Source organism: Heterodontus francisci, chromosome 47 (assembly GCF_036365525.1).
Source record: "Heterodontus francisci isolate sHetFra1 chromosome 47, sHetFra1.hap1, whole genome shotgun sequence".
NCBI lineage: Eukaryota > Metazoa > Chordata > Chondrichthyes > Heterodontiformes > Heterodontidae > Heterodontus > Heterodontus francisci.
Genome location: NC_090417.1, coordinates 6301536 through 6328713, shown reverse-complemented (window position 1 = coordinate 6328713; position 27178 = coordinate 6301536). Strand labels below are relative to the sequence as shown.

The 27178-nt window shown below is 41.6% G+C and overlaps 1 protein-coding gene across 2 annotated transcripts in view; it reads right to left on the bottom strand.

Moving 5' to 3' along the window:
• LOC137357272 (secreted frizzled-related protein 1-like) overlaps nt 1-26845 on the bottom strand; it is a 98129-nt gene extending 71284 nt beyond the window's left edge. Inside the window, exons 1-2 of one of the 2 annotated variants that reach the window (XM_068023493.1) lie at nt 25981-26845; nt 10255-10335 (exon numbers count right to left, since the gene is read on the bottom strand). In XM_068023493.1, coding sequence (XP_067879594.1) covers nt 10255-10335; nt 25981-26509 — 610 coding nt within the window. In that variant the 5' untranslated portion in view covers nt 26510-26845. The remainder of the gene's footprint in view (nt 1-10254; nt 10336-25980) is intronic. The other variant, XM_068023494.1, reaches the window with a different exon arrangement.
• Nucleotides 26846-27178: the final 333 nt, after the last annotated feature.

Genomic DNA, 27178 nt, shown 5'->3' with positions numbered 1-27178 from the left:
GGTGGGAAGCAGCAAGGTCTGGAGCAAGTTGCCGAGTGGGGAGAGCAGCCAGTGAGGTGGGAGCGAGTAGCTGTGTTCGGGTGAAATCAGTCCTGGTCAGTCATATAAATGAATCACAATAACGAATTGGCAGCACATTTTATACTCTGCCCGATTTTCAATCAGAGTGACAATTCACTATCTTCCAATGGAAATTCAATCATATAATTCCTTTTGTATTCATTAGGATTACTGGAATATTAAATGGATCTGAGGATTACAGTTAGTATCCTATAACTACATAGTAGCATATTACTGGGCTTCCATGCAATTCCCCATTCAATAACCTACATGTGTGAATGCCAGGTGAGGACAGCATTGAGCAGGCCTGTGATGCCACAATTGTTTAATTACCCATAGACTCACTGTTGTCATATGAAAAATGTCCATTGGGTGAGGAACCTTGTGTAATTATGCTCCAGCATCAATCAGGAGAGCAGGGAGCTGTTGAGGAGAGCCGATGGGTGTTGAAACCAGTGAGGGGGCGGTGGGGGAAGGAGAGAGAGAGAGAGAGAGAGAGAGAGAGAGAGAGAGAGAGAGAGATCTGCAAAATGACCTTAAATCAGATACTCCCATTTCTACTTTGCTCTGGAGGTAATGCTCTGCTTGCTTTGATTCAGTAAAGAAATTCCTTCCCTGGCTGTGACAAGCAAGATCAATCGAAGAACCATCGAATATCGATCATGTCCAGATGATAACATTTTTTGTTGCTCAATTGCAGTCATTTTTCCATATATTTGCAATTCTGTCACTGCAGCTGTCAATTCTTAAGCTTTAACATAAGAATTGGCATAACAATGACAAAACATACTGCACATCAACATCTGCAGTCATTGTCACCATCTGCACAAAATGGACAAAAGGTTTTTTTCTAAACTAACTGTGCCTTTACTACAAGTGATAATTTTATGGTAGTGTAATCTAATTTCAGGGTTTATAGGACATATAAAATGCTTGTGGTTTGTGCATCTTTTAACCCCTCTCTTTACTTATAACTTTGAATGCCAAAATGACATTCTGTCGTCATGACATTTCAAATGCAGAATTTTCACCCATCAGCATGTGCCTTTTAAGATTGTTTGAAAGTTCAACAGGGTCCTACATGGACTTCCTAGTTCCAGAAACAATGACACAAAGAAAGTTATCTCTTACCCTCTCTGTGACAAAAGCTTAAGCCTATTTAAAAGAAAAAGCACATCAGCGATGGCTAGTGGGCATTCACCTTGCCTCCAGTCAAAATGTTGAACCTCATGGGTGTAAGTACCACTTCGAGACGAGAGCACAAATTCCAGATTGAAGCTTCCAATGGCAGTACAGAGCAAGTGCTGCACTATCGGAGGTGATGTTAAATGGAGGCCCCAGCTGCCCTCTCAGGTGAAGATAAAAGATTCTACTGCACTATTTCCAAGAAGAGCAGAGGATTTCTCCCCAGTGTACTGTGCAATGTTAATCTTTCAACGAACGACTCAAACAAATTATCTGGTTATTACATCACTATTTCTGGGACCTTGCTATCCACAAATTTGCTGCCACAGTTCCTGCAACAGTGACTGCACTTGAAAAGCATTTAATTGACTAAGTCACTTTGTGGTGTTGAGGTTGTGAAAGATGCTATATAAATACAAGTCATTCTCGTTTCATTTTACAACAAAGGGAAAAAATGTATTTGTGGCAATTGGCGCGAGCCACTCGTTGTTCTAATTGAGTTCTGGCTTGTAACCAAGGTTGGAGGAGTTGGAGAAGTGGCATCAGTCACAGAGAAGCCAGTGAAAACATATTGGCTTCCACGTCGATACAGTTTGAAAGTTAAGAAATATAGTCCTTACTTATAACCCCTCCAAAAAAAAAAAATGAAAGCAGGAACAATCTAAGGGTTATTTCAGCTGAAATGAATACATTTAGATGTCAAGCCATCAGTTCAGTAAGTGCATGAAACCAGTTGCATATTTCTCAAGCAGTCAGTCATGAAGAGGAATGGCAAGTCTTTGCAAAACCAATCTTCACGTGTGGAGTAAATGAGAGAAGGGGGAAAAGATGACGAGGTCAATGCATGTAATTCATCTGTGGACAAGGTTGTGTATTTTTTTCTGTCGCCAAAGATTACCTAATATTTAGGTGGGGAAGAAAATGCATCTGTTGGTTACATTTTACATTTGGATTCTCTTTTCAGTACGATATTTTTTGACAAGCCTTAAAAGCGTGGCAGTTTTTTTAAAGTTCATTTATTTTCCACAGAGACAAAGCAAAATTAGCACAAGGTTTTGATCCCCAAAATGTGTTATTATTTTCAGAAGCCAGTGAACAATGTGAACATAACAGAACAGTCTTACTGCCTTTTATCTCCCCTGCCAGATATGAATTGGGCTTTTCCAAATCTATCCCTGAAAGGGGCCACGGAGGCACATGAAACAGTGTCCTCATCAAGAAGGAAGAAAACAAGTGAGGAGCAAGCCAGTCTGCCCATTCAAGTGTACCTCTTGTACCTAGTCACTAACCCCTACTGGGAGGCTTCCTTTGTGCCCTTCATCAGAGAACAATGCAATGGGACCTAAACAGAACACATTGAGATTACGGCTAGATTGCAAAAACACATTTGTGCATGTACTGTGGCAAGGAATGAAGGGTTTGAGAGATTTATGGCTTTGACCTGCAATTTTGCATGGGGTCTGCTTGCACACATTTACAACTGGCACAGTTGAAGCTTTGCAGCATGCTCTGTTGCTGAAGTTTTCCTCTGCGACTTTGGAACTCTCTGCCTCAGAACATGGTGGAGGTGGGGTTATTGAATACTTTTTAAAATCGGAGGTAGATAGATTCTTGTTCGGCAAGGGAATCAAAGGTTATCGGAAGCAGATGGGAATGTGGAATTCGAAACAAACAGATCAGCCATGATTTTATTAAATGGCGGAGCAGGCTCGAGGGGCCGAATGGCCTAATTCTGCTCCTAATTTGTATGCTCGTATGTTCGTATGAGCTTTCCTTTCTTACATGTGTTAAACTATAAATGCACCTCTTAGAATTGGTTTCCCAGCCCGGTTTCGAACTGTAATTTTATTGCCATCCCAGGATGCCATAACTGTAACTGCAAAACCTAAGTTTGGCATCAGCGAGCCACCACTTCTAGAATTACTGCCTCTTCCCTTTCATCTTGGCAGTTTTCTTCACTATGGGCTTCGCCATTCATGAAGGCCCCTTCACAAAATAAGACGATTGGAGCAATCACAATCTATCTCCTGGGGGCTCAGTGTCCTTTAAAATGCTGAGCCAGAGCAAGGCAGTAAATTCAAGATGTGGGACTGCATTGTTGTAAATCTGATCGAGGCACTGTGTTTAGACGCCTGGTATGTTTGACGGAAAGAGAGTTAGACAAGTAATAAACTAGCTGACAGGAACACTCATCACGAGTGAGACTGTGGCAGGACAAAAGTGGTTTTATTATGTGCTTGCCCAGTTTAACTGAGTGCTCTTTTCAAAGTACATACAAGCAGCACCTTCATTCGGACTGCACAATGTTTTAGTTTTTCTGTCTGGAAAAGTCCTAAATTACAAAGTCACCAGCATTATCAGTCTACTGTTGAAAAAAATTAAGTTGCAACCTGAAATCTTAATGAAATCAAGTTTTTTTTTGAAACTCAAAGTGACTCGATTGTAAAAATATTTCATTAGCAGCTATGCGCCCTCTTGCCAAGTTTAACTGGTCTCTGTCCAAATCATATCTGGCATGAATATTAACTCTTGGTGGTTTAAAGCATCACAAAAAAATCAACATCTTTTGCCTGGCTTATTTATATCTTGTTCATCACTTTATGGCCTTCTGCTACCTTTCCATCCCACTTGCCCCCTCTGCACCTCACCAGTTTTCTCCTTCCCTCACTACACCACTGGTTGCTGTTTACTCAGCCACGACACTGGTGGTCTCAGGAACTCCTTGCCAACTTCTCTTCTCCTTGCCACCTCTCTCCTTGCTTTTCCAAGCATGCTCAAAAACCTTCTATCCAACTGCGTCTTTGGTCCGCAATTTTTGAAATGTGAATTCCTGTTGGGCAAGGGCCATACCAGGAGGCAGATGAGAAAGAAAGAACTTGGATTTACATAGCGTCTTTCACGCCCTCAGGATCTCCCAAAACACTTCTTAGCCAATAAGTACCTTTGAACTTGTTGCATTGGAGAAATAAACCAGCCAATTTTCACAGAGCAAGCTCCCACAAACAGCAGTGATATTATGACCAGATAATCTGTTTTTGTGACATTGGTCGTGGGAGAATATTGACGAGGAAATTGGGGGAGAATATGCCTACTCTTCTTCGAAACACCGCCACAAGATCCCCGCAGGAACAGACGGAGCCTCAGTTTAACATCTCACCCAAAAAATGAAGGGAATAATTTACACGAATTAGCCAAGAATGAAGAATTGGAACCCTTTGCTTTGGGCAGGTTTGAAATCCAGATCACAGAGATCAACCCACAGATGTGCTCACACACTGCACCCAGATAATCTTTAATTGTTTTCCTGAAACTTCCAGGGACATACAAATGATGTTAAATGCCTGGTTCTGTTCACCATCTTTGGTGCACGCTATTGTTAGGTTGGGGCTCAGCATTGTTTTCTCCTCTGAATTTTTCTCTTCATCTCCTCATCTCTCCAGGTCTACATCCCATTAGGATAAAGCTGATGGATGATCTTGGCTCAAGCCAATTTCTGATTTACCAGGATTCCAATCCCTACTTTTCAAGAACATTCCAAACAAGACTGCTTCGATGGCTTATGTGTAAAAATCACCAACCATTTACTGTCTGCACCCTTGGTGCTTAAATCACTGTCAATTAAATAGGACACACACACACGCACACAAAGAAACACTTGGTCTGATTACTTGCTCATCTTTGAAGAAAGCAGCAGATGAGGCATGGTGTTCCAAGACTGGCATACAGTCAAGTCTCCGCGTACATGTAGACATGTTACTAGGATCTTTTAAAGCATTTCTTTTCAAGCAGTGTTGACAGGAGACAAGTTGAATTGACACATTGGACTTCAGTCTTTTAGACATGCTGGAAAGCGAGCTAGTTTGTGGTCTTCTCTCTTTCCTTGATACTTCTTCAGCAGCAGGCTAACTTTATCAGCCGCTCACTCCATAAAGTAAAACGCACTGACACACAACCAAAAACTTGAGAGTTTGCTGCTCTGCTGCTTGTCCGCTCAAGGGACGCATGACTGACTTCTCTGCCTACATCTCCCTGTTACCAGTGTTTCTGTTCTATTTTTAAACTTGAGTCATGTGACAACCAGTATACATTGTCAAACTGGTTCTTTCACAGCCCTCTTAATTACCCTCTTTTAAAAAACTGGTCCAACTCCTTTTCAGTTTGACTATGAATTCCTCAAAAAGCATTTTAACAAAAAAAAATCACTTTCATAACAAAATGTACAGTGGGGAGTCAACATCTTCAGGAGTGGAGTCAAAAAAAGTCAAATAAAATAGCAATTTCATCAGGGCATATACATCTCAATTCATCACCAAAATTAGGGGGTCTTAAACATAAGATAGTCCAATACAGAATTTAGGAGAAATTTCTTTACTCAAAAGAATGGTCAGAATGGGGAAAGCACAACCACAGAGAGCAGTTGAGGGAGAAAGGAATAGAATGTTTTGTTGATAGGTTGAGATGAAGATGGGGGGGGAAGGAGGATTGTGTGCAGCAGAAACACCAGCATAGACCATTTGAGCCAAATGGCCTCTCTGTAGACTCAGTATAACTTGATGTAATACCCAAGCATGTGACATTAACTCAGTAACACTGTGAAGGCATCCTTTCACTGTGTCAAGTGTGATTGGGTGGTGTAAATCGTATATGAATTGACCTCGTGAAGTTAGTGTCAGAATGCCATCCAGGTTTGGCAGTTGTATCTGAAGAGGGTTTCTTTGATTTCCTGTAGTTGTATTTGTTTTGCAGAAATGGCAAACGGATTGGCACTTGTGGTTCCCATTACCTTGCCATTTGAGACAGTCACAGACTGATTGCCAGACACTTCACAATAAGGAAAAAAAAATCACACTCATGCTCTTGCTGGTTTACCTCAGCCAAAAAGTAAAGGAAGACCTGAAGCGGATGTAAGAATATACAATTTTCTTACAAATTGAAAGATGTCAGGGGCCATTGGTGGTACATTTTCCAATGTTCCATGGGGAAACAGAGACAAGGAAGATTCCATATTGATTTTGCTATTCTGTGCTGAGTTAGATAGGTACATTGATAGGTAGTAGGCACTACAATTGGCCATCTCTATCCCTCAGCCAGCCAGTTACCTCCTGGTTGAGATTGGACAGTAATGACCTCAGCTCAGTGATCTGGTGATACTGCCTGTGCTCAGGCAAGATTGGCTGTTAACAGCAAGGTGGCAGACAGCTGCCAGTTGGTACTTGTTTGGGCAAAGACAAGACAGGAGATGGCAGGGAAATAGAGAACCCTGAGTTTTTGCCAAGCTAAATACAGGCTGCTGTGGTGGAAGGACTAAGAGCAACTTAGTTAAATGTTATATGAAGTGTCTGAGGTAAATAAAACACTCCGTGGTTTTCATTTTGTATTTTGCTTATATGCTTTTAAAAACCCGCCACATATGGACGAACAGGAGGAGCAGTGTTCAATGTTGTTCAGTGTGAAACAGTTTTCTGTGGTCATGAACTGTGTGCAGCAGAATCGATCCAGACTAATTCATCAAAAGTGAGGTCACTTGCTCGGGTTGGATTTCATTATTTACTTTTGACTGTAGAGAAATTGTTGACACACTTCTGATTTAACCCTTTACCAGCCCCATGCTGAGAACTGAAACGCTCTCAGTGCAGAACTGAGAAGTGCAAGCTCCTCTCTTGAACGTTGCACTCATATTGTCTTTTTCTGCTCCAATCCTTTTCTGAAAGCACAAACTCACTCACTGGCAGGTGGGATTCCACGGTTGACGGTCACTTGATTTGACTTGGGTCCCAGCCCAGCCAGACCCAGTCTCTCCCCACCACCATAGCTGGTCTTCCAGAGATCACAGGGACCCTATATAATGTCACTTGCTGCACTCAGTGATTCACACCGTGTGTGAAGCTTTGAGATATTTCAACATGATGAAGGTGCTCTGGTCAACTGTAACACTTCTAACACCGCCCAGGATAAGATCGGATAATGGGGCAAATTAGATAATCAAGGAGCTTTCTGGTATGGATGGCTTTACCACACCATGGCCTAGGAATTGGATTACATGAGTGTAAAATAGGCCTCTAAGCATCAAATATGGCAGATAAAGGTGCACACTCATTCCTCGCCAGCGGTGTGCTGCCCGCCATATTGGATAGTGCTCCTCCATAGGCATTTAAGGCAGAAAACTGATGTTAGACCTGTTGCATATGTAAATCACAGCTCAATGTCCATTTCAGGCCCCTATCCAAAAATCGGACTGCGAATTACTTCAGCAGGCACAATCGGTGCTTGGCACATTTAAGGCACAGGGCGGCCTGTGGTCCTTTAAACAACTGTTGGAGGCTGCCACACATCAGGTAAGTTTTATGTTTTTCCACTTACCTCATTATGAAGTCAGTTTCTAAATGAAATGAGCCAATTTAGTGTATATTGCACTATAATACTACACCATGATCAAAACAGATTTCTAATCTGATTTTCTCACCTTTGAATTCCTCTATAGTATCTCCCTACCTGTGCAACACATGCCAACAAATACATCCCTTCACACACCCTTCAACTCTGGCCCCCTTGTTTCACTTCATCATTGTCAACAGATTTCAGTCAGTTTGAATGGAACTCCCACAGGCTGCCACACCCCACACCCCAGCCACCTTAAACATTTCTTTTTATTTCTTCATCATCCATTTTTCTGACCTTCAGTCACCTCTCTTAACTGCTCTCCCATGGCCCAGCATCCATTCCTTTTGTTATCTTTCTGTAAAGCTTTGTGGAATCTTGTACATTAAAAGCACTATGTAAATCTTTGTCGTCACTACCTTGGCTCATATGCAAAGCCACTTGGACGAGACACTGGAGAGTGGTAGATACCTGTACGTCACACCTCTTTCAGAGCAAGGAGGGGGCAGGTGGGGGAGAAAACTGAGTGACTAGTAATAATCAGGAGTTAAGCTTGAATAGTTATTCAGTTTACCAAACCTGCTGTCAAATTCAGAACGTTGTTGGTCTTTCTGAGTGGACAAATTTTAAGACGACAAATGGAACTTTTCAGGGAAAACTCGAATGCAGAATTATAGAAACAGTGAATATTTGAAATCTGTGTGAAGAGTTAATGGGCAGAGTCCTCAATGTCAGTGAAAGAAGAGAAGCAGGGCCAAAAGAAATAGCAAAGTTCCTGTCATACCCTGCTCCCAAGCGGTTAAAATCGCACTTTAATAAGCTTCAGGTTTTGCGAACCTGTCAAACAGAAGTGGTTTATGTTTGGACAGATGTGATTCCTGCTGCAGCATTTTAATTGAACTGGCACTTCTGATAGTTGTGAATAAACAAGTCAGTCATTCAGCTCTGTGAAATGTCACTTCAAATGCCAAAAATAGTATTTAGAAATCTCTTGCCAGTGCATTAGTTCTTTTCCTTTGACCATTTAAACTAAGAGAGAGGCACCTCTATCATTCAGACCAATGTTACTTTTCGCAATATTGGTCTGAATGACAGATTAGGACCAGAGAAACAGCAGGAGGCCAGTAAGTTCCTTGATCCTGTTTCACCATTCAATGTTAATGTGTAACCTAATTCCATACACCTGCTTTTCCCCCCCTCATATTGCTCAATACCTTTGGTTAACACAAATCTCGATGTTCTGGGTTGAAACATCTGTCAAGATATTACCAGAGATCTCACAAATTACACAGGTTATTTTCTGGGTGGGTCTTTTATATATCACTTTGAGAGGTTGATACATTTGAGCAGATTCTTTGCAGCTGAACCCCTGTAATTTGCACAATAAATGGTTCGAACCACCTTTTTTTTTCCAGAATATATGTTGCAATTGTTGTTTCTACTTTTTAAAGTTAGGATAGCCTGAATGACGATGGGGGTTAATTTTCAACTCTGGATGATATTAAAATGGGCGAGATTGATCCAGCTGCTTCATCGGAAATAAAAATAGTGCGAAAAGTCCAACAGCCGACTGAATAGATATTGCCCGCTTCACATCATTGCCCACATTATCCATGGGGTGTGAAGTCTTATGTACACAGTTGTTGATATTTGAAGGGCAACTTCTGTGCCAGGGAACCTTGCCACTTAAAGAGTGTGTATGACAGTAATTACGAGCAGTAGGCCTACAGTTTCCCACTCAGTGCTGTCTCCAGGCAACATTCTCTTTATCAACTCACATTTTAAAGATTGGAAGTTTGGTACACATTGCACCACAGCGAAATTAATTTTCTTTCTGATAACAAGCTTTGTATTTGCATTGAGTTCATATCTATCATGAACATCCAGCAAATTTCTTTTCATTGGTTTCATTGCTGTGTTTATCTCTTCTCTATTTGGCTATTTTATCCTTACTGAAATCATATTGCACAAAGCACCCCAAAAGACAAAATCTTCCCAATCACGTTGCAACAAAACAATCTTCCCAATTGCATAGCAGCAAATAAAATTTCCATGGGATACACTTCTGTTGCAGAACCCACAATGACCCTACAAAAAGAAGCTTAAATATGTATTGATATGAAAAATTAAATAAATCAGAAAAACCATAAACTTACTGATAAGCTTCTCAATTCTATCTTCTAATAATTTGTGCATCCCTCTCTCCCCAACACCACTCACCCACAGACAAAAATCAACATGCTTTACGCCACATCTGGAGGGTGCATTTGGCCACACCCAGGCAGATACAAGATGGGATCTTCTTTCATCTCAGCACTCCTGACAAAAACCTGGGAGCACATTGTCAGAAAACCAAATAGCCAGAGCCCCCAATTTTCTGCCCATTTCACTGGAGAGCTGAAAAACTCCATTATCTACTGGAAATGGAAATATATGTTGATTGAATTGCACATGCTGGTAAAGTAGAGAATGCTGAAATTTACCCCACAACCCACCCTAAACAAAACTGACCTCATTTAGAAGGTTGTTCAACACATTGCTGACTGAAGATGCCTTGAAATTGAATTTTTAAAAAATTTAATCTAGAAAAAGGTCAAATAGTTGGGTCCATTAACAGTGCAGGTTACTTACCAAATTCGCTTGCACAGAGGTGATCCAGAATAATATCTGTGTTCATCTCATTGTCACATGGTGGACACACTTCTGATGCTGCTGGGAAAGAAACAGACAAACAAGTGTCATGGTTAGTAAGAATAGGGGAGGTGAGAAAAAGCAGCACTCTAAGTACACAGACATTGTTGACACAACAGCAACAATAACCCGCACTTATATAACGCCATTAAAAGTAGGATAATGTCCCAATCTGATTCAGAGCAGTATAATTGGACAAAAATGGACATCGACCTAAAGGAGAAGGAGAAAAAGCTTGGTCAAAGAGGTAGGGTTCCAGATAGGGTGACATTTGGCAGAGAGTAAGCTTTAAGGCAGCACAGCATGTACGACATTCTATAGACAGAGTGAAAGACAACATCAAACCATTTGTCAGTATTATTCAAAGCTCAAGTTGGCCTATTACTTGGAAAAGCATTTACTCCACGACAGTTTCCTCCTCAATCTGAGGTGCTCACTCCCTATCTGGAGTACTCCCAAGTGTCACGAAATCTTTGGTATGGGTTAGCAGACTATTTGAGCGCAGAAGACTCCACGTTTATCCTGTCCTGTTCTCACCCAACATTAACTTTCTGACAGGGTTCACAGGATCATGCTGACGTATTTTCACAAGTCTAGATGTGGTGAGGCAATTATAATAACCCAGCCCCGCGATTTATGAAGGAGAGCAGCTAACAGTGCAGCCAGGGATCTGAGATCTTCCTGGTATTTATGGCTGAGGACATTCGAGTGATACATGTACGGAACAGACCATATAAAGACTTGCATTTATATAGCACCTTTCATAACCTCATATCTCAAAGCGTTTTACAGCCAATGATGTACTTTTGAAGAATGGTGACTGTTGTCATGTAGGTAACAGCAGCCAATTTGCACACAATGCTAATATAATCTCGTTTTTGTGATGTTGTTTGAGGGTTAAATATTGGCCAGCTCGCCTGCTCTTCTTCAAAAGGGCAGGGTGGGGCCTCAGTTCAACTTTCCATGCCAAAAACACCTCCAGCATTGCAGTGCTCCCTCAGTACTGCAACCTAGATTTTGCTCCAAATTAGGACTTAAACTCAAATTTTTGGCTCAAAGGCAAGAATACTACTGACTGACCTACATTTCCTTGCAAGTAATAGAAAAGCAAATGATGTGAAGCTAAGAGCCCAACACCCAGACCTATACCACACGGTTCAGATTCAGTGGAACCCAACTCTTTGACTGAAAAAGTCAATGAAATGAGCTTTGAGGAAATGTTGTATACAAAAGGTGCTTCATGCAAGGCACTGTAATGATTCCATCAGCTAGTGTATAGTGAAAGATTGATTGTGCTGGATTGCTGTTTTCCTGACACACACAGCTCAGAGCCATTTACATCACACACTGATAAAGCAGACTTCAGCCTATTGCTGCATGCTGCTGTTTGTTTTACTTGTCATGCACAATTTCACAAGTGAAGAAAATAAAACTTGCATCAACGTTTTATTCCCCCCCCCACTCTACCCTCAGGGTGATTGTATTACTTTCATCAACTGACAGAAAAGGCAGGCGCTCTTTTTTTGTTGGTTTTTATTTTCAAGCAGATTTGGATTTTCCCCCAGACTAAGGTTGCTTTTTTTCCCCCCATGTACGATCAAGAAAATTTCAAATCAGAATGTTCAAAAGGACCATATTTCACCGTGGCTTAGTAGGTGGAGGATTAAATGGACAAAAGAAAATAGAAACAGGTCAGGAAGCCGGCTCCAAGCTACCAATTTCCAGGTTTTACTCAGGTGAGTCAAGTAGCCACTCCGAGGTGGTGGGTTGGTTAACTTTTTTTATTCGTTCCTGGGATGTGGGTGTTGCTGGCTAGGCCAGCATTCATTGCCCATCCTTAATTGCCCTTGAGAAGGTGGTGGTGAGCAGAGGGCAAGGATCAAACCTAGGGCTGGCTGGTCAATAGCAAGCAGTATTGTGCTGCATGCTGCCTTCACTCTCTGAACCAGCATGGAGCTATCAGCACATTGTTAATATAAATTTGTTCCCAATAAAATTGGAATAAATTTCTGTCAATATATTACCAGGTGCAGCATCACTGGCAAATTGAAACTGGAAATTTTCATTTATATTCATGTAAAACCGGATGTGAGTAACCAGTCCTTCATTCCCCTGCCCTGTAAATGTTCCAATATCTCTTTCCCAATCCTCCCAGATCTACCTGGGGAAACTTTCCTGTGTTTGCAATCAACAATACACTAATTTCTACGAGTTCAATTCAGAAGCAGGTCCAAACCAGCAACCAGATCACCACAATAAATATTTGAAAATGATTCATCAGTATTAAAAAAATAATTACTTCATAGGGAAGCAGGTACTGTAGGCTATTTAAATCAAACTCTTATTTCTTTTACACAGCAAGAAAGTTGCTGGATACACTCAGAGCATCTGGAGACAGAACAAAGGAGTTAATGCTCTGGGAGTGGAACTTTTGTTCATTTGGGTTTTTTTTTGTTCTCTGGTTTGGCATTTATTCTAAGGGAAGAAAATATCCACCATGGCAGGATGCACCATGGTGCCCATGAGTGGAGAATTGCAGAGAAAATGTTTTGCACTATAACCTGGATCAGCAGATAAAGTGCTCCATTGATTATTAAAAAACCTTTGTCAGGATTTTCCTTAGTTGGTGGGTCTGGGACTCGTCATTGCTAATTGGATGCCATAACATCAGCAGAAAACCCCAGCGAAGCACAACACCACCATGCTTTCCACTAATCTTCTACCAGAGTTCTGACAACCGATCAGGAGGAACATCCTGGCAAACATATTTTTCCCTTGATTGTGGGGAACTCCTGAGGAAATTCCCAGTGCTTTTCATTCTGGATAATATGCTCAGAACAAGGAAGGGAAAAATGATGTTCTTTTTCAGTTTGAGCGTGGCTAGCTCACGTGTTACCCACCTGCCCTAAGGTTTTCCCACACACTCCATTCTGCTGGGTCTCAGTGAGATTCACTCTAGGCCCTGATATCCACGAGAGTGGATCCCTTCAGCCTGGCCTGGATTTGAACTCAGTTTCCCACCCACTGCTCAAACCTCAACTATTGGTTCAAATAAATTCAATCTGTGGAACAAACAGCAGCAGTATATTTCCATTAGAGTTGCAGAATCATTGCAGTGCTTTGTATGAAACACCTGTGTATATAACTTGCATTATTCCTTCAAAGCTCATTTCATTGCCATACCAGCCAAAGAACCATAGCAACATACACTCCTTGTCTGTTGGGAAGGCTTGTGAAAGACAGGATGCATTTATGTTGAGCCCTATTCCATCTCTCGAATATCTCAAATAATTCCAGTATGGATGAGTTCCTTTGACGTGCTGTGACTGTTGTTGTCAGTTTAAACAAGGGAAATACAAGTCTCTACCATTCTTGGGAAAATCTCTCCAGAATTTCACAATTACTCTTTTAGATTTTTATGCTGACACCAGTGCAGTACTGAGGGAGTGCTGCACTGTCAGGGGTGCCATCTTTCAAATGAGATATTAAACCAAGGCCCCATTTGCCTTCCAATGTGAACATATACTATGCCATGGCGTTGTGTGAAAAAGAGCAGCAGAGTTTTCCCTGATGTCCTAGCCAAGATTTGTCAATTGAACAACACCTAAAAAAGATCATAAAAACAGAAAGTGCTGGAAATACTCAGCAAGTTAGACAGCATCTGTGGAGAGAGAAACAGAGTTAACATTTCAGGTCAATGGCCTTTCATCAGAACTGGGAAAAGTGAGAAATGTAGGTTTTAAGCAAGTGAAAGAGAGGATGGTGGAAAAGAGAAAAAGATGGAAGGTCTGATACGGTGGAAGAAACAGATGCTCTGGTCATTTATTTCACTGCAATTTGTGGGAGCTTGCTGTGTATAACTTTAATATTTTTCTTCATGACGAGTTCACATTTATTAGCCATTACCCTGTGAAGTTAGACCTGTTCCTGTGGTAGAGAAACCTTGAGCAAACTGGCATAAAGTTGAAACTAGAGCTATGCCATTTAGGAATTAAATCAGGGTAGTGGAAATCTAGAACTCTCCCCAAACTCCTTGGATGCTGGATCTGTTGAAATTTGTGAAATTGAAAGTGAGATTGACAGATTTTTATTGTTAGCTAAGGGTGCTACCAACTCAGCCATATGTAAGATCTTGCTCTGTGCAAATTGGCTGCCACATTTACCACAACAGTGACTACACTTCAAAAAGTATTTAAAGTGCTTTGGGATAACCTGAAATCGTGAACGGTACTATGCAATTCCATTCTCCTTTTCTCACCCCTTCATTGTTCTTCAGTTGTAAGCTCTTGTAGCATGGGTCTCATGCAGCTGATAGCCAGGGGACCAGTTTGTTTTGATACAGGACTGTCCTCCTCCTGACTGCTAACAGGGCAGGAAAGGTGCAGCACCAGCCAGAGCATCACTTGTGCACTCAGGCCACATTTGACTTGGCGCCTGTATAAAACAGTTAGCCGCAGAGTGTAGCCTGGGTTTCTAAGATGGATGTACCATCTGCTGGACATGTAGAGGTGGGAGGAGAAGCAGTAAAATGCAACTTAAAAAGCAGCTAAGTAAGCACTGTCTGTGTACATATTGAAAGCAGCTCCACATTCCCTTAATGTTTGGCTTATATACTTCAGTTGTTTTCACACAGTTTACGAGATCACCTGAAAAACTGCATTGCATATAACCATGCAGCACACACTGCCAGCTACATTATAACCTTCAGTTATGGAGATAGCAATTGTAGATGCAAGGTAGGAGTTTCCTGCATTATAAACAGTGACTGCACTTCAAAAGTACTTAATTCGCTGTAAAGCACTTTGGGATGTTCTGATATCATGAAAGATGCTAACTAAATACAATACTTTCAAGGAGTTCAGAGGCCACGACATGGACAAGTTAGGAAGCAGAGATATTAAATCTCAGAACTGAGTATTACCAAGCTGTAATCTAATTGAGGTATTGAAATGTCATCCTGGAAATAATCGCTTTAGTGGTTGAGAATCAGTATCTGAAGCTCGAGATCAGACTGCTGGCTTGACATCCCCTCCCTTGTATCTGTTGTATTACATAATCAGTCACATTGTGGATTTGTTTCTGTGCCAGCAATGGATTATAGCGCAGACCCCAACAGTCTACATGATTAATGCTGGATGACTCACAACGTAGAATAGTTGTGATATCATTCACTGTACACTTATTGAAAGAAATCTGTGAAGGGAAGGTCTGTATCAATTGTGTGTGTGTGTGTGCGCGTGTGTGCACGTGCGTGCGTGATTTAAGTTCTGATTTAATTCATTTGTTTTTTTAAGAAAAGATTGCCTTTAAAAAAACTATTTTTTTTTAACCTTGTGATACTGAGCAGGGGGAAGGGAGGCTTGTAAAATCCAGTCCTACATTTTAGAACAGGTGGAGTAAAGTTAAATGCAATGCTATAATATATCTGATCGACTGACTTGCTCTTGCTCCTGTATAATCTTATTATTATTAGTTGGTATTTAAGTACCAACCTCATTTCCCGTCCACTCACTTGCATATTCTGCTCATTACAGCAGTCCATCTCTATACTACATCTTGTTAAATGTCATCCACACGAGTCTGCTGTGTACATTGCAAGGAACAGCTGGTCACCCTTGGATCACGTAGACACACACGATGCCTGAAACAGAGCATATCTGCGTATGTTTTCTGATGCACAACTCCCTGTTATATTTTTCTGTCCCAATACACAGCACCATCTGCAGCACATGCAAGTGAGGGAAACTGGAAGTCAGACAAAGGAGTGAATTTTCAAGATAAAATCCTCGAGTCCGACTGACTCCACCAGGTCACCCTGCTTGCTGAGCCCATGATTACAGGAACCTAACTCCTGTTTCAGGGGCCTTTGTAGTAATTGCAGTGGAGTTGTAATGAGCTGCATAGGCACAAAAGGCAGTTTGGCAAGTTGGTTGCTGCATTTGAAGAGTAGCAGCCATCAAAAGGGTGTACTGGTTGCCTCACTTTATTTATCATAGAATCAGAAAGCACAGAAGGAGGCCATTTAGTCCATTAGACTATCCAGATAGTCCTACACCTGTTCTTTCCCCCACAACCCTGCAACTTTTCCCTCTTCAAGTATTTACTCAATTCTCTTTTGAAGGATGATTGATGTATCCAGTTCACAAATCGCTGAGGGGAAAAATAAATTTCACATCAAGTTTGGAAAGGGTTAATGCTACATTTCGACAGGTAACGGAATAAGTACCAGTTTCAAGGTAGGTTTACCTCAGAAGAGTCCTATTAGCGAGGATCAGCCTTAGGTCCCTTAGCACAGTCCCCTCTGAATCAAAACATTGTGCGTTCAAGTCCCACTTCAGAAGGCTTGAGCCCATAATCCAGGCCATCACCTCAGTGCACTATGAGGAGGTGCTGCACAGTCAGAGGTGCTATCTTTTAGATGAGGTGTAAAACGGAGTCCCTTCAGCTGGATGTAAATGACCCCATGGCACTATTTAAAGAGCAGGGAAGATCTCCTCGGTATCCTGGCCAATTTTTATGACTGAACCAACATCAATAAAGCAGATGATCTGGTCATGATCTCGCTGCTGTTGGTGGGGGACTTGCAATGTCAAAATTGCTTTCCTATGTTACAATACGTCAAGAGTACTTTGGGAGATTGAGGTTGTGAAAGGCGCTACATAAAAATAAAAGTCTTGATTTTCTTCAATTGATTGCAGACATGTAGGTCTGGGGATTAACAGAGGCAGGTTGTGCCAGTGGGGGTGGGGGAGGCACAGAGTTTCAAATGGGAATTTTAACTTCACAGCCTGCATCTTTTCTCCTCGATAGGTTTCCCCATCTGGAAGTCAGCCTGATTGATAGGCTTGGCTTACAGTTGAGCAGGAGCAGGTAGGCCCAATTCCTAACAGTGGTGGTGGGGTGTTTACTTCCAGAGGGTTTCAATCCCCAGCTCCAAGCGCCTTTGTACAGGTCAGGTGATTTCTGGTTGGGGGACGTTGGGGGCGGGAGGGGCTTGAGCGGCTGGAGGTAGCACTCCTGCTCCTCCTGGCCCACAAGCAGTGCTGTAAAGGCACTTACCTTCTCCCGAAGCTGTCTTCACCTCTCTTCAGTTGCTGGGTTTCCCCAAGGTCTGGGAAAGCCAACTGGCTATTGTTAAACCTGCAAAAAGGGTTAAACCAGAGAGACTGCCAGCCTAATTAGAATATTTAAGTTGCCATCCCACTTCCTTGGAGCAGGTTGACTGTTCATCCCTTGTTCTGTCTCCATTAAACCTAGAGGTGGGTTTACTGGAGGCTGGTTGGGTTCAGGTTTGAGATGTTTAAAATTTTAAGCATATGACCTGACGCCAACCCACCCATTTTTGGGTGTTAAAATTCAGCCAGTAGTTTCCTGCCTTAATGCAACTTGAAATGTTCCAACACCAAGGAGGCTACACTTTCTTTCCGCATTCCATGAGCTGTTGGATTAGCCTCCTCCAATGCTGTGTCATTAAGTGCATAGTGTTTATTCTGCATGTCAGCAGGCATTAAGGATTTCTAACTAGACCTTCAACAAGTCTGTGGGAAGCTGATAAATATAAATTAGCATGAGTGATGCTGAGAGGTGATTACAGCATTGCTCTCCAGGGATCAGCTGTAAGGTTAAAAGGTTCGCAGAGAAGATAGTGGTAGCTTCATGGAGTAAGAGGAGCCAAGAGAGAAGGATATTTGTAAAAATATATTATGTATTTGCCACTCCTAAGTTCTTCCGCATTTGTGCATACTCAACATTCACAATTTTTGTCCAAGGAATGATGTTATGTCAGCTGTAGGAGCTCTTAATTCTTTTGAAGTACATTTAAAATTTACTTCTTCACTGCCAAAAATAATTTGGAAAGATTGTACCAGAGTAGACTCCAAGACTGACTTTTCAGCACAGACTGTTCAAAGGGCTCAGCTATGTGCAAATTCCACCACAGACTGATGATGCTACCTAAAGTTCAGTTGCTTCTGTTGCTGACTTTTTAAAATAATACCGGAGGTCCAACAACTTGCATTTAATGTCAACAAGGAATTATCTTCTGTCCCTCAAACTCAGAAAGGTTTCTCACCCCCTCTCTTACTGCCTTCCAAACTCTCTCTCTTCCCGCGACCCCCTCCACCAACACCCCCACCTCTCTCCTCATCCTGTGTTGATCATCTTTTTTGGGGAGGGAGAAAAGGGCAGTGGAATTTGTTTTGGATTGTTTCAGTGACGAGCCAGTGACTTCCCTATGCTGTAAACCTCTATGGTTCTGTCATTCTTGATATTTCACCTAAATAGATACTCTCTGCCAACCGATCCGCAACAGGAGGGCTCATCTCACTCTCTCTCTTGGTCCCCACCCCCTGCCCCCTCCCTCCCCAAAGCCCAGCTTGGCAACTTAATAACATTAGGAATTGAAGTGGGTCATTCAGCCCCTCAGATTGGATCTGCTATTCAATTAGATCATGGCTAATCTGCTTCTGAAATCCATTTTCCCACCTTTGTTCCATATCCCTTAATACCCTTATCTAACGAAAAATCTCTCAGTCTTGAAAGCTCCAATTGTCCCAGCGCCACAGCCTTTTGGGCGGAAAAAAAGTGTTCCAGATTTCCACTACTCTTTGTGTGAAGAAATGCTTCCTGATCTGCCTCTTATTTCTGTTATCTGTTCATCTCTTTTCATGTGCCCTGACAATTATGTTCACTTTCCCCAGTCCCCCAAACAGGCAGACCACAGCCAGGAAATTCTATTATAAAAATAAAATGTTACTTTTTTAATGTTCTAATCAGCATGTCTTTATTTTAGTTCTGTAGCTCCATTCACTCTAAGCTTCCACATTTCTACAGCTGTTTTTATTTCAAACACTGTCATTGAGAAATGAGACTGTTTTATATACCTCAAGGCAGGTCACTTTATGAACAGAACATGCACTCACTGCACTGTGATTAAAACCAGAGCCTTAATACTTCTGCAGCACTGCTGTAAGACTCTGCTTTCTCCATAAAAATTGAACATAATGACCACCCCCCCCCCCCCCCCAAGCCATCCACCCACCCACCTCCACAACTCATCATATAGGTCATTTAGAAATTACAAAAAGGAATATCCAACAATTGTTTCTGTCTGTGAATATAAGAAAATAATGGAATGAAAAAGTGTTTGTGTGAATTTGTCTGTCTATGTATGTGTTTGCCCTTTGTGTGTATGGATATAATCTGTTTATATATATATATAAAATATGGGTGTGTGTAGATGTGCTGTTTTGAATACATGTATACATGTGTCTAAGTACATATCTTCTGTGTATGACGTTTATATAAGTGTGTATGCATCTGCATGTACGTGGGCACATATTTGTTTCTTCACTGTGCTATCCGGTCAGGTCAAGAGTCTCACGAAATAACTCAATGAGGTTAGTGAGCAGAAAAGTACAATTAATTCTCCTCGCCCCATTTGCAAAATGCATTCAGCATTTGAAAAAAACTTCCACCTTTAACATTTCAAGAATGTTTTCGTACAGAGATTGTGTCCCAAAATTTATTGACGCCCCCCAGTGGCATCTGTATCAAAGCTATGCATCAGCCGAGCCAGTTCGTGCTTTTGCATTGGGAACTGAGCAAGTCTAAAAATGCCCCAGGAAAATGACAGTGCCCTTTTATTATATCTGCAGGCATAATTAGTTTTTTTTTATTAGGAAGCTGCTGAAACCAGGTTCGCGCCCAGTGAGATCAGTACTCGCACTGCCAGTTTCTGACACATATTGTGCGACCAGTAAAATAACAGGACCACAGCCTTGGTCATTCCCAATAAATTGCAGCCAGTGTCTGCATATGCAACTCACAACATGAAGCTAACTTTTCCATATTATCAACTTCAACTTAAAAGCAAGGAAACCCAATAGTTGTTAACTGTTCTAGCCAGTGTGAAACTGTGTCGTACAAATCAGGCAAATTCAAGGTTTGCTTCCTGGCCAGTATTGAGTTAGCTGATCGCAACTGGAATGGAGTTCCAATTGGTCTCAACGCCTGTAAGCTGTGGAAACACAAAGTAGTCAAATACGATGCCTTCTTCTAATTGCTATTCAACGGCCACTCCTTTGTGCATGTTTATGCCAAGCAAATACATGGCTGGACTGAGACGCCCCACAGAATCAAATAGCTTGCTGAAACACACTGGCTGATCTCAGCTATTGGGTGGGTGGAGTGCTCAGTCGCCTTGAAACTACACCTTTGCATGGAGTATGGCGAATACTATGAAAAAAATGCGTAAACCTTACAGAAGTTTCTTCTTCAGAAACGCAGGGGAGAATTTTAATTCCCCGCCCCCCCCCCCCCCCTCAAAAAAACAGGTGCGTTTGGTCAAGTGGGAGATTGAAGTGCTCGAAGCTGGACCCAGCCCACAAAACTGCCCATGATTCAAAAAAGCTCAGAGCTGAATCGTTAACTGTTTCTCTCTCCACAGATGCTGCGTGAGTTGCCGAGTGTTTCCAGCATTTTCTACTCATATGTCAGATTTCCAGCATCTGTAGTATTTTGCTTTCATTGAATTATTGGGAGTTTGATCCAAAAATTAAGCTGGATGGTTTGTGCGGGCGGGCAAGGACACGAAGTACATTTTGATCTAAGTTTTAAAAGTATTTTTCTTCAATACATGAAGAAACTGCCAACTATGCCCTAATATAACTAAGTTTTGTATACTTTAGCAGTCGTTTTTCATTATTTAAAATCAGATTACTCACAGGTGGTGGATGAACGTGATTTAAAATGCTTATTTGTGATAAACCTGTTTTCAACTGGATTAATCTAATGAAGTTCAATTATCACTCTATCAATCTATATTTTTTAAAACAAACTATTTTCCCCCAAAAATACGACTTAAAAACGCTGTGTGACTGTTTTGGTTTACGGCAGAGATTCTGTTCGCTGATATGCAAATCAGTTTTAGAGGAATTAAAGTGGAGAAAACACTTTACAAGAGGAGCGCAATTTGCGCCTGTTTTGCGATTGCGCTAAAATCGGAAGCTCGACCCACCAGTTCCTTTCATTAATGTGTTTGGAGGTTTGTTCTGTGAAGCAAACAGCAATAAAGGGACTGTTTAATTTACAGCTATCACTCCCATTCACAGACCCAAATGCTAGCCTGTTAATAGTTATTCATCGGTGTTCCAAAATCTGGCCAAGATAAACATTACGCTTGCAGACTGTTAAGCAGTTCAGGCTGACACTTTTGTTAGAAATATAAACAACACTCTTCCAAATGCACGACATCTTGTACCATTGCATTCTTCTTCACCGCACGCAGTTTAAATTATATTTTATGACCAGGAAACATCTCTTTCGATAGACTTGTAAAGAGAATCGTTTTAGTTAAATATAAATGTTACTTTTAGACTGAACCAAATTCATGTGATCAATCCTAGACTTTCCAATTGCTTTAAGACTGGCTCGAGCCCATGGGTCGCTGCCGGTGTTAAAACTTTCATGACTTGAAAATTCTGGTCTTCAGACTGCAACATTATAATATTACGAGGCTTTGTTACACCAATGGATTGACAAGTTTATGCAGTAAGCTACTGACCCAAACAACAACTTGCATTTTTTTAGCCATGTTAATGTAATGAAACATCCCATGGCACTTCATAGGAGTGTTACCAAACAAAATTTAACATATAATGAGATATTAGGACAGGTAACCAAGATTTGGGCAAAAAGGTAGCTTTCAAGGAGCATCTTCAAAAGGATGAGAGAGGGGTGGAGAGTTCAGGAAGGGAATTCCAAAGCTTAGGCAGATGAAGGCAGGGCTGTCAAAAGCAGACTAGCCTAAATAACCAAGGCTCATAATGGACCTTGGCAATAAGATGATTGGTATCCAGGGACCTGTATCCTTGCAAGAAGCCAATGCCTTCAGGAGAGGGAAAGGGGAGAAAATTGGTGGAAGATTTGGCATTGAATGTGAACTACTGAACAGCAATTATTCAACAGCATTTATACAGAAGGCAAACAAAACCAGTTATTTGGATACTTGTTGAGGGCTCAATAAAATTAGTCGACTGTTGAATAAAGTGAATACAACAGTTGTCCCTTTGAGACATATGGGGTTCCACACGCATTATGTTTGTGGAACGTATTGCAAAATGGAAGGAATAAAAATGGTTTAAGTGTTTTCATTGCCCAGCAGGGGGACTGGTTCCATTGCCATTCACATTGTTAATGAAGTTTGATTAAATATTCAGCCGAATAATGGCATTTTCCTTCTTTCCTTACTAGGAAGTATAGATTGTTATTGGGCTATCATTTCCCAGGTGTCACTAGCCTTCTAGTAGCTCACTCAAATGTCTTCAGGCTCTTCAACCATAGAGCTTGGTGGGAGCATGGCCCTCAACTGATGACTGAGCATATGCATTTTCCTGTAGACAGGGACAGGAATCTTGGTTGTTTCCCTCCCTCCTCCCCACTGATATACCCCAACTCTTGCTCTGACTGTTAACCGTTAGCTTAGCAGAAACAGAAAATTGAAACTTGGTTGTCTGCACGAGTTCATAAAATAAGCCTAATCTAATTACTTGCCCAATCATTTATACCATGTTTCCAAGGAAACAACATCCCAATTAAAGCAAATAATGACTAAAAGATTGATAAGGAAGGTAAAATTAGAGTACAAGAGAAAGCTGGCTAGAAACAGAAAGACAGATAGTAAGCATTTCTATAGATATTTTAAAAAGAAAAGTTAATAAAGTGAGTGTTGGTCCATTGGAAAGTGAATGTGGGGAATTAATAATGGATAATAAGCAGATGGCTGATGAATTGAACAGATATTTTGCATCGGTCTTCACTATTGAGGATACAAGTAACATCCCAGTATTAGCTGTAGGTCAGGAAATGGAAGGAGGGGAGGGACTCAAGAAAATTACAATCACCAGGGAAGTGGTACTAAACAAATTGTTGAAGCTGCGGTCTGACAAGTCCCTGGATCCTGATGGACTTCATCCTAGGGTGTTAGAAGAAGTGGCTAATGAGAAAGTTGATGCATTAGTTTTAATTTCCCAAAATTCCTAGATTGGAAAATAGCAAATGTAACTCCTTTATTGAAAAAGAGAGGGAGACAAAGCAGGAAACTGCAGGCCAGTTAGCTTAACATCTGTCTTAGGGAAAATGTTAAAAGCTATTCTTAAAGATAGTATAGCAGGGCATTGAGAAAAATTCAAGGTAACCAGGCAGAGTCAACATGGTTTTTTGAAAGGGAAATCATGTTTAACCAATTTATTGGAGTTCTTTGAGGGAGTTACATGTGCTGTGGATGTGTTGCAGTTAGATTTCCAGAAGGCATTTGATAAGGTGCCACATCAAAGGTTACTGCAGAAAATAAAAGCTCATGGTGTAGGGGGTAACAGATTGGCATGGATAGAAGATTGGCTTGCCAACAGGAAACAGAGGGTAGGCATAAATGGGTTATTTTCTGGTTGGCAAGATCAGGTGAGTGTTGTGCCATCGGGATCTGTGCTGGAACCTCAACTTTTTACAATTTATATAAATGATTTAGATGAAGAGACCAAAAGGTATGGTTGCTAAATTTGCTGATGACACAAAGATAGGTAGGAAAGTAACTTGGAAAAGGACATAAGAGGGCTACAAAGGGATATATGTAGGTTAAGTGAGTGGGCAAAGACCTGGCGAATGGAGTATAATGTCAGAAAGTGGGAAAGAGACCATTTTGGCAGGAAGAATAAACAAGAAGCATATTATCTAAATGGTGAGATTGCAGAGCTCCGAGATGCAAAGTGATCTGGTGTCCTAGTGCATAAATTGCAAAAGGTTAGTATGCAGGTACAGCACGTAATTAGGAAAGCTAATAGAATGTTATCGTTTATCGTGAGGGGAATTGAATACAAAAGTAGGGAGATTATGCTTCAGCTATATAGGGCATTGGTGAGACTACATCTGGAGTACTGTGTACAGTACAGGTCTCCTCATTTAAGGAAAGATGTAAATGCATTGGAGGCAGTACAGAGAAGGTTTACTAGACTAATGCCTGGAATGGACAGGCTGTCTTATGAAGAAAGATTGGACAGGCTGGGCTTGTATCCGCTGGAGTTTAGAGTAAGAGGCGACTTGATTGAAACATGTAAGATCCTGAGGGGTCTTGACAGGGTGGATGTGGAAAGGATGTTTCCCCTTGTGGCAGAATCTAGAACCAGTGTCACTGTTTAAAAATAATGGGTTGCCTTTTTAAGACAGAGATGAGGAGAAATTTTCTCTCTCTGTGGGTCGTGAACCTTTGGAATTCTTCTCCTTAAAAGGCTGTGAAAGCAGAGTCTTTGAATATTTTTAAGGCGGAGGTAGATAAATTCTTGATCAGCAAGGGGGTGGAAGGTTGTGGTGGGTAGGTGGAAATGTCGAGTCATCAGTTCAGCCATGAACCTACTGAATGGCAGAGCAGGTTCGAGGGGCCGAGTGGTCTATTCCTGCTCCTAATTCGTTTGTTGGTATGTAAAGATTCTGTAATGATGCTGATTATCCAGCAATGTAAATATAATCCTACTTCGATGTAACAGAGTAGAACTGATAGTTATGTTCTACCTTTACAACACAAATACAAAAATAACTTACACAGAAAAATAAAAATCATATACACATCGCAAAATGTGAAGCTAGTAAGATGGAGAAGTCCTACAGCATGAATATAATCAAAGGCTTCAAATGATGATAATATATTGCTCAATATCTTAATATCGATTCGATGGTTACCTTGAAATCACTTCCAGATACATGTTAACTGATTTAACCATTTTCACTACCAATTTACCAGAGGGTAGGGAAGATCAATTTGACAAACAACTGTCCCTTAAAACTAGGAGGAGGGAAAGAGAGTTCGTGGTTAGTTTCTGCTCCAGAGCTGAAATAAGTTGTGCTTGGAAGCAGAGACCCACATAGGGACTACTTTGAGGCAACTGAAGGGTTAAAGTTTCCTTCAGAACTGAGAGGCTGGAAAAATCTTGCAGGGCGGATGTACAACTCTTGTCTTTGGCATACCTTGTCGCCTACCCATCAAAAACGATGAGCCGTTCTAATTGCCTGAAGTCGAGACACAAAATGTGTCTTCTCTCACAAGCAGATTGTCTTAAGTAAACATGGACACTTTAAAAGGTAAAGGCAAATCGGAAAGTCCACACGCAGATCAGGGACAACCCGTTAACCATGACCAAGTGGGACAAGTATCATTGTTTCTCTCTGCCTCCCCCTCCGTCCCCAATCCCACTCTCAAAAAAAAAAGATATTTTCTTTGTCAAACTGTTCTGCAGATTAAATAGTCACTGCACCTCTTGTGTTACCGCTCATTGAAAAAGGTGCTAACTGTAGTGGTTGCGCCTGGTCTCGTCCTGAGTCCTTAACGTCACCTTGATATACTTCTCTACACTCTATTTTTAAGTGGCCTTTAACTTGTTTATTTTAAATAGGTGAACACCCGCCTAAAGACAAAGAAGAATATAGTACAAGTTAAGCTTTCGTACATAAAGGTCACCAATGAGAAAAGGCAGACCGCGAGGGTTATTCCTGCGCTGTCAGTAAAATTAACCCCTTCGTTTTAAGTCTAGGCAAGTAATTCAACCATCAAGGAGTTTCTAACTGCATTTTTATCGAAGGTTTCATACTTTAGAGGACAGCGAAAAGACCAGATATTACCTTGCGAGTTGGTCGACAGAGTGGCATTCGGGTTTGGGAAGACGATGCACAAGTCATTGTCAAGTGGAAACTTGTCACACTTTAACATGTCCGGCCACGGGAAGCCAAAGAACTCCATGACAGGTGTGCAGGCATCTCGGACTGCCGTGCAGAGTGAACGGCACGGGTAGATAGGTCTGTCCAGGCAGATGGGAGCATACAGCGAGCACAGGAACAGCTGGGTGTTGGGGTGGCAGTTCTTGTTCAGTAGCGGCACCCAGCTGCTGGCCTGTTGCTGGACCTCCTCCATGGTCTCATGGTCCAGCAAGTTGGGCAGGCTCATCTTGTGATAACCGACGTTGTTGCAAAGTCTTAGGGCAAAAGGAATATCCACGCAGTGCGGTGGCTTGATGTAAAAGCGGCTGTCTGCTTGCCAACTGGGTTCCTCCTCTCCCATCGCAGTGCAGCAGGCAAAGAGTCCCATGCTCAGTGGGAGAAACAGAGTGTAAAAGTTCCAGCAACTCTTGCTTGAAATACCTCTCTCTCCCATTTTCCTTTGGTTTCTTTGATGTTGGACAGTCTTGTATGCAAGTGGCAAGGTTACTTTTTTCTGCTTTGCACTGCTGGGCTTTTAAGCTTCTCTCTGAGAAACAGCTTCAATCGAAAACAGCAGTAAGTGTTTGGTTTTATGCTTCAGAAACAGGAACGCCTCGAAGATATCAGTACCTGTCTCTGCTTTTTCATTATCCAGGCTAGCCAGGCTCACTCTCTTTTTTAATTCACCTTCCAATCCTCTGTGCACATAATGTGTAAAAGGAGTGTTGATTCTGAAGCTTGCTGTCCGAATGTCAGCATCCAGCTTCTAACCACAAGTTTGCACTGCTCGGAATGTGCAGCTTTCTGACTTCATCACAGCCGATGAGGCTCGCAAACCAACCAATCAGCCTCTGACCGTCCCCCATTGCACTCCCTGCAAGTGTCAATTGCAGCCTTTATTCACCAATCAGCTTTTTGTAAGTGAAGTGACAGGCAGTTCCCCTGACTCTCCACCCCACTCCCCACCATCCAGCTCCAAGCTTTCATTTCTTCCTTCAAAAGTAAGCTTTTGTGGGCAATTGCGGTAAAATATTGAAATGAAATGTAGGTGATTTTTTTCCCCCTTGCAAATCTGTTGAGTCCCAATAGTTGCAAGACACGTTTTGCCATGGTTTCAGTAAGT